This window comes from Eretmochelys imbricata, chromosome 4, assembly GCF_965152235.1.
Source record: "Eretmochelys imbricata isolate rEreImb1 chromosome 4, rEreImb1.hap1, whole genome shotgun sequence".
Classification (NCBI taxonomy): domain Eukaryota; kingdom Metazoa; phylum Chordata; order Testudines; family Cheloniidae; genus Eretmochelys; species Eretmochelys imbricata.
In genome coordinates this window covers 31984095-32001483 of record NC_135575.1, presented here as the reverse complement: position 1 = coordinate 32001483, position 17389 = coordinate 31984095, and the positions used below count along the sequence as shown (strand labels likewise).

Here is a 17389-nt window from a genome sequence, read left to right as displayed (position 1 = left end):
AAGGGTAGCCTTCCAAGTGCCAGACCCAGTGCCAACACTTCTCAGAGGGGAATCCTGTGATTCATCCCACTTATAGATTGGGTTTCTAGGTTACAAAACTCTTGTTTAGCAACCGTGTTTCCCCAGCAGATCCAACTATATTTGGCCCCTGCTACAGGCTTCCATTCGGGAACCTGTGATTAGATGAAAAGGCAGTGACCCTGATCACTTTTTTCAGAACAAAGTATGTATTCATGCATAGGACTAAAAGCAAACAGAGAGACAAGGGTTAGAACAACAAAAGGTCGACACACATGGCTTCTTATCTAAGCATAGCATTTCCTTCAAGCCTTAGTTAGATTCAGTTTAGCCTTTACTCCCACTCTCCTGGAGACTGGGTTACAATCCTTTTTGCAGACCTGCCTCTGCCTTCAGTTTCACGGCCAGTGCTTTTAACAATTTCCAAATTCTTTCTTCAAATTTTCTATCCGCAGGGCCCTGGTTCTGCCATAAGCTAGGGGTGGTTGTGCTCCCCTTGGATTGTGACAAAAGAGCAACATCTTTTGACACCCATATTTTTGTCAAGTATCAAGGATTTACAACCACTGTCTGCCTTTCTGCAGAGTGTAAAACCACCCAAGACTGAGTTAACTCTTTACTATCATACTATCTAATACATGGATACAATCAAATAGAAGAGGTACACAGCATATCAACAACGTTTCAGATATCTCCCATCTCTTCACACTTCTTACTACACATTTGTATATTTTGCTGTTAGTGAGTGACTTTCGGCTTGGGTCACTCCTTGGGTTCTGGCAACTTCTGATGACAAGACAGGCTGTGAGCACCTAAACTAGAATACAGAGGTGCAAGCAACCTGAACCCGCCCTGTTCTGCCAAGGGGCTGGAAGTGCAGGTGTAACTCACAAGTGTGCAATGCTAGCCAGAGAAGGGGCAAGTCCAGAACACCTAGAAAATGCTTGATTGAGTGCATTCCTTGGACACCTTTAATCTCTCACGGTGACCCGGATAGATTCTAAAGCTGCCCTGCTTACGTGAAAATAAGTTGCAGCATTGATTTAGTTCTGCCATAGAAGTGAGGTACCTGTGGTCCTAGAGGATATATCTGTAAAATTATTTAGTCCCTAGCACACAGGGAGCCAGTATGAACTCAGTGGCTAGCTTTGATGTCAGTGGTGGTCCTTGGTGAGGCATTTTAGGTTCATGTTAGGATAGAACTTTCCTTCATTCCATTACATATGTTCACTAATAAAAGGCACATTTGAAAGTGCCCTTCAGTGCTGTATTGTGGCTGAGAGGCTGGTTAATGAAGTACTACTGCTGCTTTGAAATCCCCTTACTGAAAGGTGCACTTTGCAATAAGGGGACCCAGAGCCACTGCTGCATAAGAATCCCTCATCTTGTAGTGCTAAGCTTGTCTCTTTCGCCAACAGAAGTTGGTCCAATAAAAAAATATTACCTCACCACCCTTGTCTCTCTCATACATAAATTATCAGCTGTGAATTATACACAGAATTGGGCAAAGGTACATTGATTTTCTTAATTTTCTCAGGGTAGCAGTACCCCAAGTTTCCCAGTGATAGAGAGCCTTCACTGTTTGTCACTAATTTCTGGTGAATACCCTTTCCCATGTCTCAAGGCCTCTGGATACTGCTTTGCAGGTCATACAGTTTGCAAGCCTACTACAAAAATGTAAACCCTTTCAGGCAACCTAGAGAAATCTCCAGAGATTCTAGAAATGAACAAAAATATATCAGTTGTTCAGTCTACGTAGCTCACACCTGCCATTGCAAAAACCAAACATAATCCTCTTTTGGGGACCCTGTTCACCTAATGCTGATCTCACACCTCTCTTATCCCTTCATTCTCCATTCACATCAGTGGAGTCACTACTGATTTACACAGATGTGAGCAAGATCAGAAATAGACCTCATATTTGGATTATGATGGTTTTTAGTTACATGCAGCACAGGTTTTATTCAATACCTTTAGGACAGTCTATGTATCGTATGATAGTATACATATGTTCAGTTTATCAGACTACATATTCCCCTAAAGCCTCTAATTTTTGTTGGTGTAATTAGTTGTTCCTACAACGGCACCCACTTTTTAATTGCATACACAAGCCAGTTGCGTTTCTGACTCAGTGCAAATCTGCCGCTGTACTACTGAGGGCACACTGAAATCTGACTGAAAATCAGGGCCCTAACATATAATGCATAACACTGCATACTATAGCACTGTGTGCATTTCTGGTTATTGCGGTAGGGATACCAGGATTATGGCTGAGATGTCACTTCTCTTCCATGGTTAAGAGCATGCATCACCGATATGAAGCACTTTATTAGGAATTGTTTTATATAAAAATAAATAATTTATATATGCTCTTACCTCCATTAATTATCTTTAGGCATCTGTTCCTTTTCTGGTGGGCTTTGAGCTGGGGACTAAAAAGATGCATACAATTTATAAACAGTCATGAACGCCACATGAGCAGTTAGGACAATATAGAATGTTGAAAAATGTAGTAAGATCACAAAGTCTATAGTTAGAGTGAGTGATTGTTTTGACACAATGTGATATGTTAATTTTTAAAATTCTCTTTTAAATTCTCCAATATCCCTTCTATATTTCTGGCAGCCACTTAAGTAATGTTTTCCTTCCAAGGTGCTAAATATGGAAAATGCTACGGGGAAAACTGTGAAACTTCTATAAAAATAGGTCATCTTTGTTGGAGAATGAGCTGGGGGTCTGACCCTTGCCTCTGACTATACAAGAGTCCCCTCCTGTTTGTTTGGGGATGTGCAGCTGCAAGGATGGAGTGGGTTCTGAGGGAGATTGAGAGGTTGGGGAGTATTGTAAAGACACTGGGCCTCTCTGAGAACATCCCAGCCATGGTCTTTAACATCTTGAGTTTTGGTCATTCCATGGAGTTTAAGGAGGGGTGAAAACAACTTAAAGGACTTACCGGTACGCCGAAGTCCTGAGCAGGGGGAGTGGCCTCAACCAGAAGAGGTGGGGCCTTTAAAGACCTGGGCCCTTTAAATCAAGATTTAAAGGCCCCGGGGCTCTGGCTGCGGTAGCGGCAGCTGGGAGCCCTGGGCCCTTTAAATCACCCCTGGAGCTACCAGCTGCAGAGCCCTGGGGTTCAGGGTGATTTAAAGTGCCCGGGGCTCCGGCCGCTGCTACTGCAGCGGAGCTCTGGGCCCTTTAAATCGCTGACGGAGCCCCAGGGGCTCCCGGCTGCTGCCGCTACCCCAGGGCTCGGGTGGAGGTTTACAGGGCCTGGGGCACTGCTGCCATAGCAGTGGCCGGGAGCCCCTGGCCCTTTAAATCACTACCAGAGCCCTGCCATTGCTATCCCGGGGCTCTGGTAGCGGGGCTGGGGTGGTGATTTAAAGGGTGTGGGGCTCCCCGCTGCGGCCGGAGCCCCAGGCCCTTTAAATCACCATCAGAGCCCTGCCGCTGCTACCCCAGGGCTCCGACAGTGGGACTCAGGCAGCAATTTAAAGGGACCAGGGCTCCCCGCAGTGGCTGGAGCTCCAGGCCCTTTAAATCACCACCGGAGCCCGGCCGCCGCTACCCCAGGGCTCTGGCAGCAGGGCTTGGGCAGCAATTTAAAGGGCCTGGGGCTCCGGCCGCAGTGGGGAGCCCCATGCCCTTTAAATCGCCGGCCTGGGGAAGCCGTCTGGTCCGGCATGGCGTACCAGCTCTTGCCGGTATGCCGTACTGGACCGGACCGGCTTACTTTCACCTCTGAGTTTAAGTGATGCCTCCTCCCATTCCTGCCAATGGGATAATTCCAAGGAAACACTATGAGTTTGTGAGCTCTTCCACTGAGTGGCATTCACTTTGAATTATTTCACTCCTAATAATAGGGAGAAGCAAAGGATTTGAAATTCAATAACGGGCTTCATATTTCATGAACACTTAGAATTGGTGGATGTGTTCAAAATAAAGGTGTGTATTTTATGGTTTAGGCCCATCTCTACTTATTATCGGTCTTATAGATTTTTGTATATGCATTCCCTTCCCTATCAGAATGGAGTCCACTGATTATCAAGTGAGTGAGTTTACTGAGATAACTGCCAGCAATGGGAATAGAAACAAGATGCTGGTGAGAGACAAAGGGCTGGGGAAATACATCCAGGTAATCAAGATAGTGCTCATAATCAACAAGCTAACAGTTTGTGAAAGAAGCTCAATGCTATTCTGAAGGCTTTTTGGACGACGCTGTAGAAGCAATTTGGTCTTTGGCAGACAGTGGGGCAAACTTAATTAAACCATATATGCTTTATTGCCATGGGCTTCCAGAGGTTCAGATAGTGAAATCTGAAAAAGTATAAATTCTAGGATTTCTTTACTCCTGTAGGTGACCTGGCCATGTACAGTACACTGGGGAGTTGAGCTGTATTGGAGCAGTTATAACAGTAAGAGGACAGAATGTTTAATATAGCAGCACATGGTGAAATAAAGATATCCTTGGAGATGAAGCTTTTTCTCAAAGAGAAATGAATAAATTAACATGCACTTTCATCTTTAAAAAGTCAGTAATGACTGAAGTCATAATTATGTGTTGGCTATTGAATGGCCTATGTAAAAGGACTTCCATCCAGTTTCCAGTGAACAAGCACCCACAGGACAAAACAACCATCAAAATTGCCACAGCATGCCACCCACACTGGTGGTCTCAAAGATACCTAGGCTGGAATGGGCATTAAGACTGAGTTACCATCTCACCACGGTAGTGGCTCCAGTAGAATTCATATTCATGGGGCAGAACTGTGACCAAAGGACTACAATTTCCAGGTGTATAAGTCTGACATGTTTCTGGAGACCTATGTTCAAAGTGCAATTATGCACACTGCTGATACATAACACCCCTCCCCCACAAATAAATGCTCAATAATGGCCTTTTGGAGTTTTCAAATACAATTTATGTTAACTTCAGCTGTTTTGGAGCCTCTATCTGGCCCTGTTGTTGCTTTCAGGTAATCTCCTACATTACTGGCGGCAGGGCTTGCAGTGTCAGCACATGGGGTAGAACTTAGTCTGGGCACAATAGACGACTATTGTTTAAAACATAGGTGCATTACTGAGTGATAGAATGGTACTACATGCCCATTCAGTCCTTGCCATTAACACTGGCAATGAGGTTGCTAATTAATATCTATTATGATGGCAAGTTTTAGGATGTGGAAACTTGTCCATCCAGAACTGGACTGAGAAGAGTTCATTCTACAAAAATTACCAAAGAGCCATCAGAAGACAACAATTTACAGGAAGTTCAAATCATCATGAATCACAAGTATTTTTGTTAATCACCTCTGATCACTTTGAATCATCTCTCATATTCATTTTTAGAACATGGCTATGGATGCTTTTTAAATGATGGGAAATGGCACACAAAACTCAAGGCAGTTTGTATGTGATAATGGGTAAATGTTGCAAAAGTGCCTTTGGCCAGATTCTTAAAGGTACTTAGGTGCATAACGGTGCAGATACATACCTAGTGGGATTTTCAGGAGTGCCAAGGAGCCTAACTCCATTGATTTTAATGAGAATGAGGTACCTATGTGTTTTGAAAATCTAAGGCACCTTTTTGTACCTTTAGGCACCTAAATACCTTTTAAAGTCTGGCACTTAGAAGTCTAAAAGTCCCACTGAGAGTCAATGAGACTTAGTCTCCTCAGTCTAGTGCTTAAGTCACTTTTGAAAATTGTTTTTCAGCTCCTATGTCATTTAGGCATTTTTGAAAACTTTACCATAGGTGGTTTTCTTTGGTGGTTCATTTTTTTCTCCAGTTCTATAAGAATGCAACAAAAATGTGATCATATCCATGCCTTAATGAATGTCATTTTAATTGTGATCAGAGAATCAGCTTTCTAAAAAACAAAGTGTTTTCTATGTCCATATTTGGTGCTTGCGCAAATAGCATGTCCATTCATATGCCACACACTTACTCCTTATTTAGTAGGAACAGTTGTTAAAATCAGATCTATCCCACTTGCTTTTCCAGAAAAAAAGTCAAGATAAACTCTCCTGCTGCCATAAGAGGCATATTTTTTATGAATAAATCATATATTAATAGCCCATGAAGTATAACTTGGGGACCCAAAGATAGGAAGAACTGAAATATAGTGGAAGACTGAGCCTGCCCCTGCCCCAACTGAAGTTTATAGCACAGTTTCCACTGACTTTAGTGGGAGGAAGATCAGCACCAATATCAAGAAATTCAAAATCACATTTTGTATCTACAAAAAGCAAAATTCAGTTATCCTCCTGCTCATTTACAAAAAAACCCCTAAACCCTTTCTGAATAAGTTTATGGAATAATAACTGTGCATGCAAAATCTAATCTTCAAACGTGGCTACTGAATAGGACATTCAAATCTGAGAGTCTAAAAGTGGGATTATGGCGATAAAGAGAAGATATGCTACTGTAATTTTTGTTTCAAGTCATGAATTAACATCTGTTGGGTGGACAGAGATGTCACCTTTTAATGTCCTAGCCTTACACTCATTATTTTGACAATTAACTCAGTGGGAGTTGTGTAAGAACTCAAGGATTAGGCCCTCAATAGTTAAAATCTGTTTCAAAAGGATCTGGGATCCCTTCACTTTCTTCCCAGTTTCTCCTTTTATGTCTCTGCCTTGTCATTCCCACCCAAGAAGGGTTGATAAAGTTCTGTCTTATGCCCAATTTGAATGCCAGCTAGAGAGACACTTCAGAGCGATATAAGACACTGTAGCAGGATTCACAGAATGTTAAGACTTGAAGGGAACATTCTGATTATCTAGTCTAACCTGTCTAATGCACACAATAGAATTTCACCCAGAATGGCAGGGCTCTCCTGTTGACCTTGAAGGTCAGGTGGCAGGTGTGGTTCATTAAGAGAGAGAGTGGCTCTCAGGAGAGAGGAAACTAGATAGAACTAGGATACAGGAGGTCTTGGAGGGAAATGCTAGGAGACAACCAAGCTCAGAGAGAAAGCTTAGTTTGAGGTTTATATCAAGTAACTGTTTGTGAACTACCAATAAAACCAAACCGTAGGAAGGGAGTGATTCTGAATACTAACTCAGGGTCTGTGTGCTCTGTTGCGAAAGCTGATAGGGATTCAACCATTTCAGAGGTGCAGTGCTCTAAGTTCCTGGCAGCGTGGGGACTTTCAGACTGAAATCCTCTAGGTTACTACTATACCATTCAGCTAACCAGAATGCATTATTTCAATCTAAGGAACCAGCTATATAACTTGGAATTTCTGTGCAGTAGTTTTTGCCAGAGGGGCACTCTGAAAACTACCTATGCTAAGGTGATTTTTAAGATTAAGCTAGTATCACTTACCATTTGGATGATGTTCAATGGTGATTTTGTCTGTCAAGAGGGAAAAAGATCATTAGAATGCATTATTTGTTTTACTGTCTTTCTGGCATTAGAGCAAGTGTGTGTGTTTTTTTTCCCTCTTTGGATTGGATTAGATAAATATATAGGTGTGTAAATAGATAGACACAGTATCGCTTGTGTACACACACCACCCCGCCCCCATAGGTATAGCTATATATGAAGAGCAGGTTTTTTTTTTAGCAGTTTACTATTCTGTGCTTGTCATAACCATACAGCTAAGGATAGCCTAGAATTCCTCCTTACCTAAAAGGGGTTAAGAACCTCAAATAACCTGGTTGGCACCTGACCAAAAGGACCAATGGGGAAAGAAGATACTTTCAAATCTTGGGGTGGGGGGAGGTTTTGTTTTGTGTGTTCTCTTGGGAAGCAGAGAAGCATCAGGTCGGAAAACTCCTCCTATAAACCATCCTAAAAGTCTTTCATATTACAAAAATTGTAAGTAAAAGCCAGGCAAGGCGAGTTAGATTATCTTTTGTTCTGCTTGTGAACTTTTCCTTTGCTGGAGAGAGGTTTATTCCTGTTTTTTGTAACTTTGAAACTAAGCCTAGAGGAAGTTCTGCTGTGTTTCTGAATCTTCTGTTACCCTGTAAAGTTATTTTCCATCCTGATTTTACAGAGGTGATTTTTTCCTTTTTTTAAAATAAAATCCTTCTTTTAAGAACCTGACTGATTTCTCTACTGTCTTAAGACCCAGGGGCTTGGGTCTGTGATCACTTTGTAACCAATTGGTTAGGGTATTATTCTCAAGCCTCCCCAGGAAAGGGGGTGTAAGGGCTTTGGGGGAAGAGGAACTCCAAGTGATCCTTTCCCTGCTTCTTTGTTAAATCACTTGGTGGTGGCAGCATAACCTCCAAGGGCAAAGAATTTGTGCCTTGGGGAAGTTTTAACCTAAGCTAGTAGAAATAAGCTTATTAAGGGGGTTTTTCATGCGGGTCCCCACATCTGTACCCTAGAGTTCAGAGTGGGGAGGCAACAATGACAGTACTAATTGTCAAAATTAAACAGCAGGACAGGTTGAACTATTTTTTAATGGGATTTCACATACACTCCACTTGACAATCAATTAGGATTAATATTTAGGAACAGTTTTTAGTTACCCGAGTGACTACCTGTTTATAAAGGTACCTATTTTATATTTACTTTAAAAATGCTCCTTGGTACTCCAAAGAGTACTCAATGAATACTGAGTTTTATCAGATTACTACAACACATTAACCATCAAGTCTATGTAAGTGCACTGTTTTCCAATGTAATCATGAAAACAGTAGTGTGGGTGACTTCCTGATTAGGGGAGTAGAGAGAAAAATAAATTTGCAAACATTTTGTGATTTAGAAATAGAATTTTGCATTGACTGTGTTCACATCTTATTTTTAACAAATGTTCTGTGAATGGAGTTTTGTTTGTATAAATATTTGCAGAAAATTTCAGGTTCATACTCAAACTTTGTCTAACTGTGAAACAAACTTTTAGTTTCAAGACAGGATAAAATTTGTTTGCAGGCCATCCCATCGGGAACAAAACAATACGGTAGAATTTTAAATAATGAAAAAAACCACAGCTCACATAATGAATACTAATTATGTGAAAGAGCTCTTGCAGTGAGCACTTCCTGAGCAATTCACAGGCACTAAATATGTATAATTTTGAACAGTGAACAAGTTAGTAAAAACCAATGTGTGTTCACTGATGAGTCACAAACAAGAAAAAAAAAAGACTAAAAATTCACCACATAAACTGTTATTAGGAAATTGATTGCCCATTGATTGCCCATTTCTAGTCCCAACACTTTATTAAGCAACGCAGTGCATTACAGGAAAGCTGAGCAGTAGACACCGAGGGTGAAATCCTGGCCTCAACTGAAGTCAATGGGAAAACTCGCACTGACTTCAGAAGGGTCAGGATTTTACCCTAAAGGTTGATCAAGTCTTAAAAAGGTATTATTAAGATAATACCTGTGAGTTAAACCAAGATACACAAAAGTGCTCACTAGGTCCTGATCTAAAGGCCCACCTGCGATTTGAATTGGTAGTAGAGATATGGCATATTTATCCCTCAATTCATGTCTTCATTGCATTGAAATGCTACTTACCATACAAAATTTCTTCTTCTGGTCTTTTCCCAATAATGTTATCTCTGAGCTGGCGTACTTTTTCCTTAAAAAAGAAACACACAAACAACAATAAAAATTGATAACTAGAATTGATTGTAAAAAAATGAATGAATAAATAGCTGGAAAAGTTGGCTTTTTAGTATTCTGAACATTTAGCTTCTCACCACAGGAAAATCATTTTAAAAGGCTAGGAAGAATGTTATGCTGCTCTACAGGTGCAATCTTTTACTTTCAGCATTTATCCTCAAGCCATCAGCAAGTTTACAGCGTATCCAGGGCTAGATGGTAGTTACACTCCTATCCAAATAGATTGAAACAGTCTGCATCAGTCTTTGTAGCCATAATAAGAGGTAGTCATTTTCTAGCCAATTGAGAAATAAGGTGCTAGAAGAAAGATCCTTTAGGGCCTGATCCTACCATCCTTATTCATGATAAGTAGCATCTTACTACGCAAGTAATCCCACTGATTGTCTGCAAAGACACATTGATTCTTAAATATTTATTTTTTGTTTAAAACCAATGTTTAGGGTGAACAAATTTCAGCCCATGTATTACTTGTGAACTGCAAACTGAAAGAGGCATTTTAATGCGGCTACTCACAGAATAAAATACTATTTAGCATGAATACTGATACAGTAGTAGAATCATGGTCTAGGAATCTGGAAGATATCCTATTCTTCACTTCACTTTTTTTTTTTGTACTTCTGATAATTGCTGGTGGGGCTACTGCCAGCATAATGGATTTGTTTGTTGCAATATAAAAGTGGTTCCATTTTAGTGGTGGGTGGGAATACGATGATCCCTATATGTATATACCAGACTGTAGCATGTAATTCTGCATGCAAGTGGTTTGAAACCTGTGTAAAACCTATGCAATGTATATATGTCCTATATATCTGAAATGGTAGAACTTCCATTAGCTGGCTCTATATATTTTGTGTGTAATTGAGAAGGGTTCAGCTTATTCAGTGAGATAAGGCATATGGTGAAGAATTCAAAGATAATCATTTTTCATAGATGTTACACAGCTTTCATAGATGATCAAAACAACAAGATTTAAAAAAACAAAACAAAACAAAACATGAACAAAATGGTGCAAAAACTATGTTCTAAATACATAGTTAGGTACCAAAATACGCAACCGAAATTAAATGCTGAGAACCCACTTGTTCTCGCTGAAATCAGCTGCTGGGTGCACAACGCTTTTGAAAATCAGGGCCCCTGGGTATGTCTATACCACAGCTGGGTGGCCAGATTCCCAGTGTGGACAGACAGACTTGTGTTAGCTCTGCTCAAGCTAGTATGCTAAAAATAGCAGTGTGGAGGTTACAGCATAGGCGGGGGCTGAGGCTAGCTGCCTGAGTCTATGCCTGCTGAACTCCTGGGTCTGAACTTGTGTGGCTAGCCCAAGTCGCATCTGCACTGCAACATCCACGCTGCCATTGATAGTGCACTAGCTTGAGCAGAGCTCGTGCAAGTCTGTCTGCCAGGGCTGGGAATCACAGCTGCAGTATAGATGTACACTTATTTGGATGCCTAAGTATGGATTTAGGACTCCAAATTTAGGTACCTATTTTTGAAACTCTTGGACAAAATGTCCTACAAGCAAACATAATCCTTCAGAAGTATACCTGCTGTGTGACTTCTAAACTGCTTTTTTCATTCTGCCATTGTTTAAATTTCTCAAGTGCTTCATCCACAGTAATTGTCCCCTTCTTCACCTTTTCCTGCAAAAGGATCAGTTCTTCCTGTCCAGAAGGGATGCTGTGTCTCAAAGTGGTATAGGTGGAAGTGTCCGTTCGAACTCTGTCTGTAGTTATCAAGTATAAAAAGGAGTTTAAAAAAGGCACAGACGGTTAAATCATTTTTAAAACTGTTTTTCTTTTCAATGAAAGCTCATTTTGAGCAAGAGCATGTGAGCAGCAAATCTATAAGGAGATGGCAATTAATCTTTACCATCTTAACCGTGTTTACAGCCAAGCTCTATAGAGAAACATGCAATGAGCTATTTGCTACTGTTCTTTTGAAATTGTGTGAAGTAGTGTGTCCTGGTGAATAAAACTTTCAAACTCATTGCCATTTGCCTGATTGGTTCACTCTTTGTTAAATTAAGTTTATGTAGCAACTCCTCTTTTGAGATAGTGCCGTACCATTAATTAATTATGAAATTCCACAGAATTCAAAAGGGAGTCCTGACATAAAAGAGCTGCCATATTGGGTCAGACGATGGTTCATTTTGCCCAGTATCCTGTCTCCAATCGTAGCTTGTACAAGAGCTTCAGGGAGAGTGTACAGAACAAGGCAATTATGGAGTGATCCACTCCTGTATTCCATTCCTGGCTTCTGGCAGCCAGAGCTTTAGGGTTGCATCCCTGACCATCGTGGCCAAGAGCCATTTATATCATATGTAGACATATTATATCAGTGCCAAGTTATTTGCTTTATAAACCATGACATTACTTGGAGATAGGAGTGGAAAATCCCAAATTCCAATTAATATCCATTTTCCTCACTCCCCAACTTCCCATCAATATCCATTTTCTTCTCCCCCCAGATTCACATATCATATTTCCCAATAGCTTGTGCTGAGAGTAGGTTAGAAGCAGTTTTGAATTTTCATATAATTCACTCAACTATAATAATCAGAAAATATGCAGGGTCAAAGAGGAATCTTTTAATTTCTACGTAGCCTCATCGGACTAGGTTCTAACTAATCCTTATGCAGGTGTGCAGTTGAAGAGAAGTAATATGGAACTCTATGCTGCCACCCTCACAGTTTAGCCCATACATTCTTAGTATTCTCAGCTATTGGAATGGTTGCCTGGGTGCAAAGGCAGCTGGGAGTAGGTTAAAGCAGCCCAGAAGCTGCTTTGATTTTTTGAGGGATACTGAAACAGCTCTCTGTCAGCCCCAGAATCAGGGAACTAAAAAAGGTGGCATAATGCCACTGCCGCTCTCCTCTCCTCAGCTCCTACACAGAATGCAGCTAGGCTGAATCTCCAAATTGGAGCCATAGTATTTGTCTTTACCTACATGTAAGCTTTTAATTGATTATCCCTGATTCCTTACTGTGCCTGCATGACATCCTTTTATTCTACATGAGGGATGACCAGCTGTGCAAAGGGAAATATACCTTGATGAAGAGAAAAAAAGTCATTATTGAGCCCCATTCTGCTCTTTTTCAAGAATATCAAGTACCAGTATACATTGGCCATGAATCTCCACCACTTTACATCTCTGATAATAATTTACATTTGTTCTAAGAGAGTGCAAATGACTATACCGGACGCCAGGCAGTGGGAAAAAAATCAAACCTAAAACTTCTTAGGGGAATAACTTTGTAGGGATTACACTAGCAATGTTCCATTACTAAACATTGCAGTTATTTAATCATTACCCAGAAACTTTCTATATTTCAACACTTTTTTTTTTAATGAATTTAGTGCTTGCAAAAAGTGACACTAACAGCACTGGCAAGAGGCGTTCTCTGTTTATTCACTGGACAGACAACTGTAATGCAGCTTCCCTACTCTGCTTCAACTAATACGTCCTAATCCTGACCTAGAGGGGCTATTTCCTGGAAGGATAATTCAGTCTCAACTCCATGTTCATTCATTTAACAATAATGCTAGTTATGCTAGGATACCAATTAATGCCACTTGCAGTAGCAATTTAGTGATATGGACTCTTCTCAAATAGCAATTGGGCTGGGACCAGCAACTCATTTTACATGGGTCACAAAACAGCCATGAGATAAGCTCTGGTAACTTGCTATTGACTCAGGAAGGTTAGAACTGGTGCACAGCATACATATGAGCCACCCAGTTCCTCCTTTTTTTAGTTTTAATCATTATAGCAAAAGTTGACAGAAAAGTGCAAAGCCATTTTTGCTTTTTCATATCTTTCCAAAAAGCTTTCATAAAGCTCCTCACTGATTTGCTTTGTTAAAATAACAATTCTTATTTATTTGAATTGATTTTTAAAAGCTGAAGAACTATTGGGGATTTAGATCATCTTGGTAGGAAAAAAAGATATTAAATCCAAGAAAAAAATCAAGCCAGAGCAAAACTCTCATAGTCATATTAAGGATCATCAAGACCATTACAATAGCAAAATGAGGTTCCACACCTTGCTTCCTGAAAGCATAGTACATCTTCTCATTATCACTCTGAGTTCTGGTGGTCTTTTGCTGAAACACTGCAACAAAATAAAAAATGTTAGGAAGTTGGTCACAATTACACAATAAGGAGATAGCTCAATGCTTATCAGAACTTCAGTGTCCTGCAAGGTAATTTTGGACCTTTGAAAGTAAGCTGGAAGAGAAAAAAACTCTCTCTCTCAATGTATAATAGAAGCATTTCTGGAATGTGCTTATGTGAAAGAAGAATGCACAAAAAAGGATGCTGTGCAAAGGAAATTGGATGCCAAAGTGATATAGAGTAGTTGGAAGACTCAATGACAAAGCAGAATCAGCTTCAAGTAGTTGAAGTCCAAAGAATGAACTCTTTTGCAAGCACAAGAAGGTGCAGGAACAAATCTAGATATTTACCAAAGAGAAGAGTAAAAAGGTGTGAAATGTGCATAGACTCAGTGCAAGTGAAGAGCAAAACACACAGGGGGAAAAAACCAACAACTTCTATTGGAGGATGTCTGGATGTGCTTTGCCAGTAACAGAGAGAAAAGACAGTATCAGGAAGAAACATGTATTCTGCCTTCCATTCAGGTTCATTCAGAGAGACCAGAAAAGAAAAGCTAGTTCTTCATAGTGGAAAAAGTTGCACAAAATCACAAAAGGAACAGGAAGCCTGTTTATAATGAAAGGATTCCAGATCATAGCAGCCTGTTAAAAGCTTTTGAAAAGCAGACCCCCTGAACACAAATGGGCAAGGAATCTTTTAATTGTGACCAGAGTAAGGGAGGATGACCAATGAAGAACGTCCATAGGTGTGTAGTAACTGTGCTTGTTATGACAAAAAAAGCCACCTATGGATTCCTTCGTTAGCCTTTGCTGGAAGGAAGAGCACCTTCGTAAAGCATTGAGAAGGGATTATTTGTCCTCTTTAAGACCGCTGTAATTTTGCGACCTGAAAACCTTAGCACCACTACTAGTTAATCTGCCACAAGAACTATTAAGAGTGCACAAGCTGTTAGTATTGCAGCTCTCCTAATAACAGTTTTAAAACCGTACGTCTGCGTGTGTTTGGATTTAGCTTGCACTCAACAACACAGCTACTGACTACAAAAATACCCAGATCTTTCCTATGAAACTCTGTGGAGAAGAAAAACTTTTTGTACATGTCTATATTTAATCTTTTTTAATCTGATTCTTCTTTTAACCCTTTTTTGTAGATATGTCATTTTACTACTAATTTGCAAAGTTGTTTTGTTGCATAGAGAGACATGATTTTAGCCAGCCACAGAGTGCCCACATATTATGGTAAAGGGTATGTTAGAAAATAATAATAGTAAATAATAAATAGACACATTGTCACATTAGCGACATATAATTTGTATTACAATGTTTACAATTGCTAAACATCATGGGCCTATTTTGGAGCTCAGTTAAACTGGTGCACATATTGAGTTCCATTGATGTGAATGGAATTACTCCACTGAAGTCAACAGAATTAACATTGAGAGATCGGAATTTGGACCCAAGAGTGAAAGGTGTAGTGCAACATTTAAAAACTTGTCTGAAACCAAGGAACTCCTGAATTTTATTCCATCTCTGGCACACATTCCGTTTATTGCACTGGACAGGTCATTTAACGTTTCTGCCTTAGCTTTCCAACCTGTAAAATAGGGCATAATTGTTGGCTGCCTCACATGGGGAACAGATGATTAATTAAACCATGTTTTTAAAGTATTTTGGAGATAGCACTAACATAAATGTTGTCTATGTACTATTATTCATAATAGTACACAGAAGAAAGCAATCTAAATGAACATGAATTAATAGCAATTGCTAATGTTTGTTTGTCCTTTCCTAATTACCGGCAATTACAATTTAGTTGGTTTCTTAATCAGAAACAAAATTAAGATGCAGTAAATGAATGCTGCAGTTTACATATGATATCTGCACAATACATAGTGCCCAATTAATAATGTATGTAATACAACTATATAAAAAAGAATGTGTAGTCACATAGAATTCTAAGGATAAAGCATTTGAGTCCGCATCCTACGAACATTTAAAGTGCGTAATTTTACTCATGTGAACAGACACACTGACTTCAATGGGACTATTTAAGTGCATATATAGTGCATTTAATTGTGGGCCTGTAGCCTTAGAATTGAGGGCACTCAGCACCTTTTCAGAATCAGATCCTATGCAGCAAAGCTTTTAAGCACATGCTTATCTTTAAGCATGAGTACCCCTAATGAAGCCAATATACTTCGGTATTTCCAAGGCCTCTATTTATTTCATCTTAACATTTTCATATTCTAGAAATTGATAGCCAGACCTGTAAGAATCTAGTCTCCTCCCGTTTTATATCATCCAGGAGCTTTTCCATTATGAGACAATCCCATACTCTTCTAAGACACAGTATACTGTCAGGGGGCTCCTTTCTCATCCAAAGCACTGCCAAAACGCAGATCTGATGCTGTCAAAAGGTGTGAGCAATTTTTTATTATTGAGCGGATAGATCTTTTTATTTGTAAGCCCCCAAAGTTTTACTAATAGATCCGTGCGTAATTTCTCCTTTGTTCTGTCCACGATGAAGTTTAAGATAATTGACTAATATTCCTGTGCTTAGGAATTTTTCTACCAAATATAGCTTAAGGCATGAGTTGTCTGACTCATCTCTGTAGATTTCCATTAAAGGAGAGGTTGTCAGGTACCACTTTAATAGCACTTATTATTTTCTTTTATAGTTACACATATGAAAGAGGAGCTGCTGTATGGCAAATAAGAGACCACAGCTCTAGGAGCCAGATCCAAAGACTAATAAAGACAAAGGAAAGATTACCATTGGCATCAGTGGGCTTTGAATCAAGACCACAGGGAATTTTCTTATCTAAAACTTTTCCCACTTATTAATATAATTACATTTGTCTTCAATGGCAAGTGTTGGTATAATTAATATTTGAAATTGTTATTAATATTAGAGACCACCTGACTAATTTAACCATGAATTCCTTTATGAACTCCAGCATGATCAAATAGGATCTGACAAAGAACCTTCAGATTCATGGCTCTCTTTGTATCTGCTGACTTTAGCAAAAACCCAATTTTCTTCCTCTAAGGCCTTCCTTTCTTATCTCTTCACCCCTCCTTGCTTACTAGCAGAACAGTGGGAAGGGTTGTGCTTGTTTCCTTTTAAGACAGTTTTTCTTTATCTTGTTACTGCAGCTGTTTATTTTATCAGTTACTTTTTGAACCATACATCCTTCCCACACGACAAGCAATAGCCAGGTTATATGTCTTACTCTCACGACCTTCTTTTATTTACTGATTAGGACCTTTTCCTTACTAGTGACAAATAATAAAGCAAATATATTATTTCCTTAACCAAAAAAACTAACTTTAATTCTTTTATTTTCTTAGTTATCCCTACAGCAAGTTTAATAAAAGGTCATTATATAGTTTTGAAATTATGCCCTGGGAGGCTATAACCTTTCAAATCTCGGTGAATGGTCTCTTAAAGCCTACCTCTGTCAAGAATGTGAAATAAAATGTTTTAATTGTGTACAGTTAGATACTAGTATTATATCTGTATTGAAAACTCTTTATAGTGTCTCTGTGTCCATTTTTTTTTCCCTCTAATTACTGCCCCTCCTCTTTACAGGTTGACTGTTTTACAGGGTAATTTTTTCACATTTGTTAAACATGGGATGAGTATGTCCTGGGGGGGAATTGCTGTTAGAG

The 17389-nt window shown here is 39.6% G+C and overlaps 1 protein-coding gene across 1 annotated transcript in view; it reads right to left on the bottom strand.

Moving 5' to 3' along the window:
- BANK1 (B cell scaffold protein with ankyrin repeats 1) overlaps positions 1–17389 on the bottom strand; it is a 302664-nt gene that overhangs the window by 11178 nt on the left and 274097 nt on the right. The window contains exons 12-16 of the mRNA XM_077815076.1: positions 13648–13716; positions 11151–11329; positions 9499–9562; positions 7349–7378; positions 2395–2450 (exon numbers count right to left, since the gene is read on the bottom strand). Of these exons, the coding sequence (XP_077671202.1) occupies positions 2410–2450; positions 7349–7378; positions 9499–9562; positions 11151–11329; positions 13648–13716 (383 nt within the window). The 3' untranslated portion in view covers positions 2395–2409. The remainder of the gene's footprint in view (positions 1–2394; positions 2451–7348; positions 7379–9498; positions 9563–11150; positions 11330–13647; positions 13717–17389) is intronic.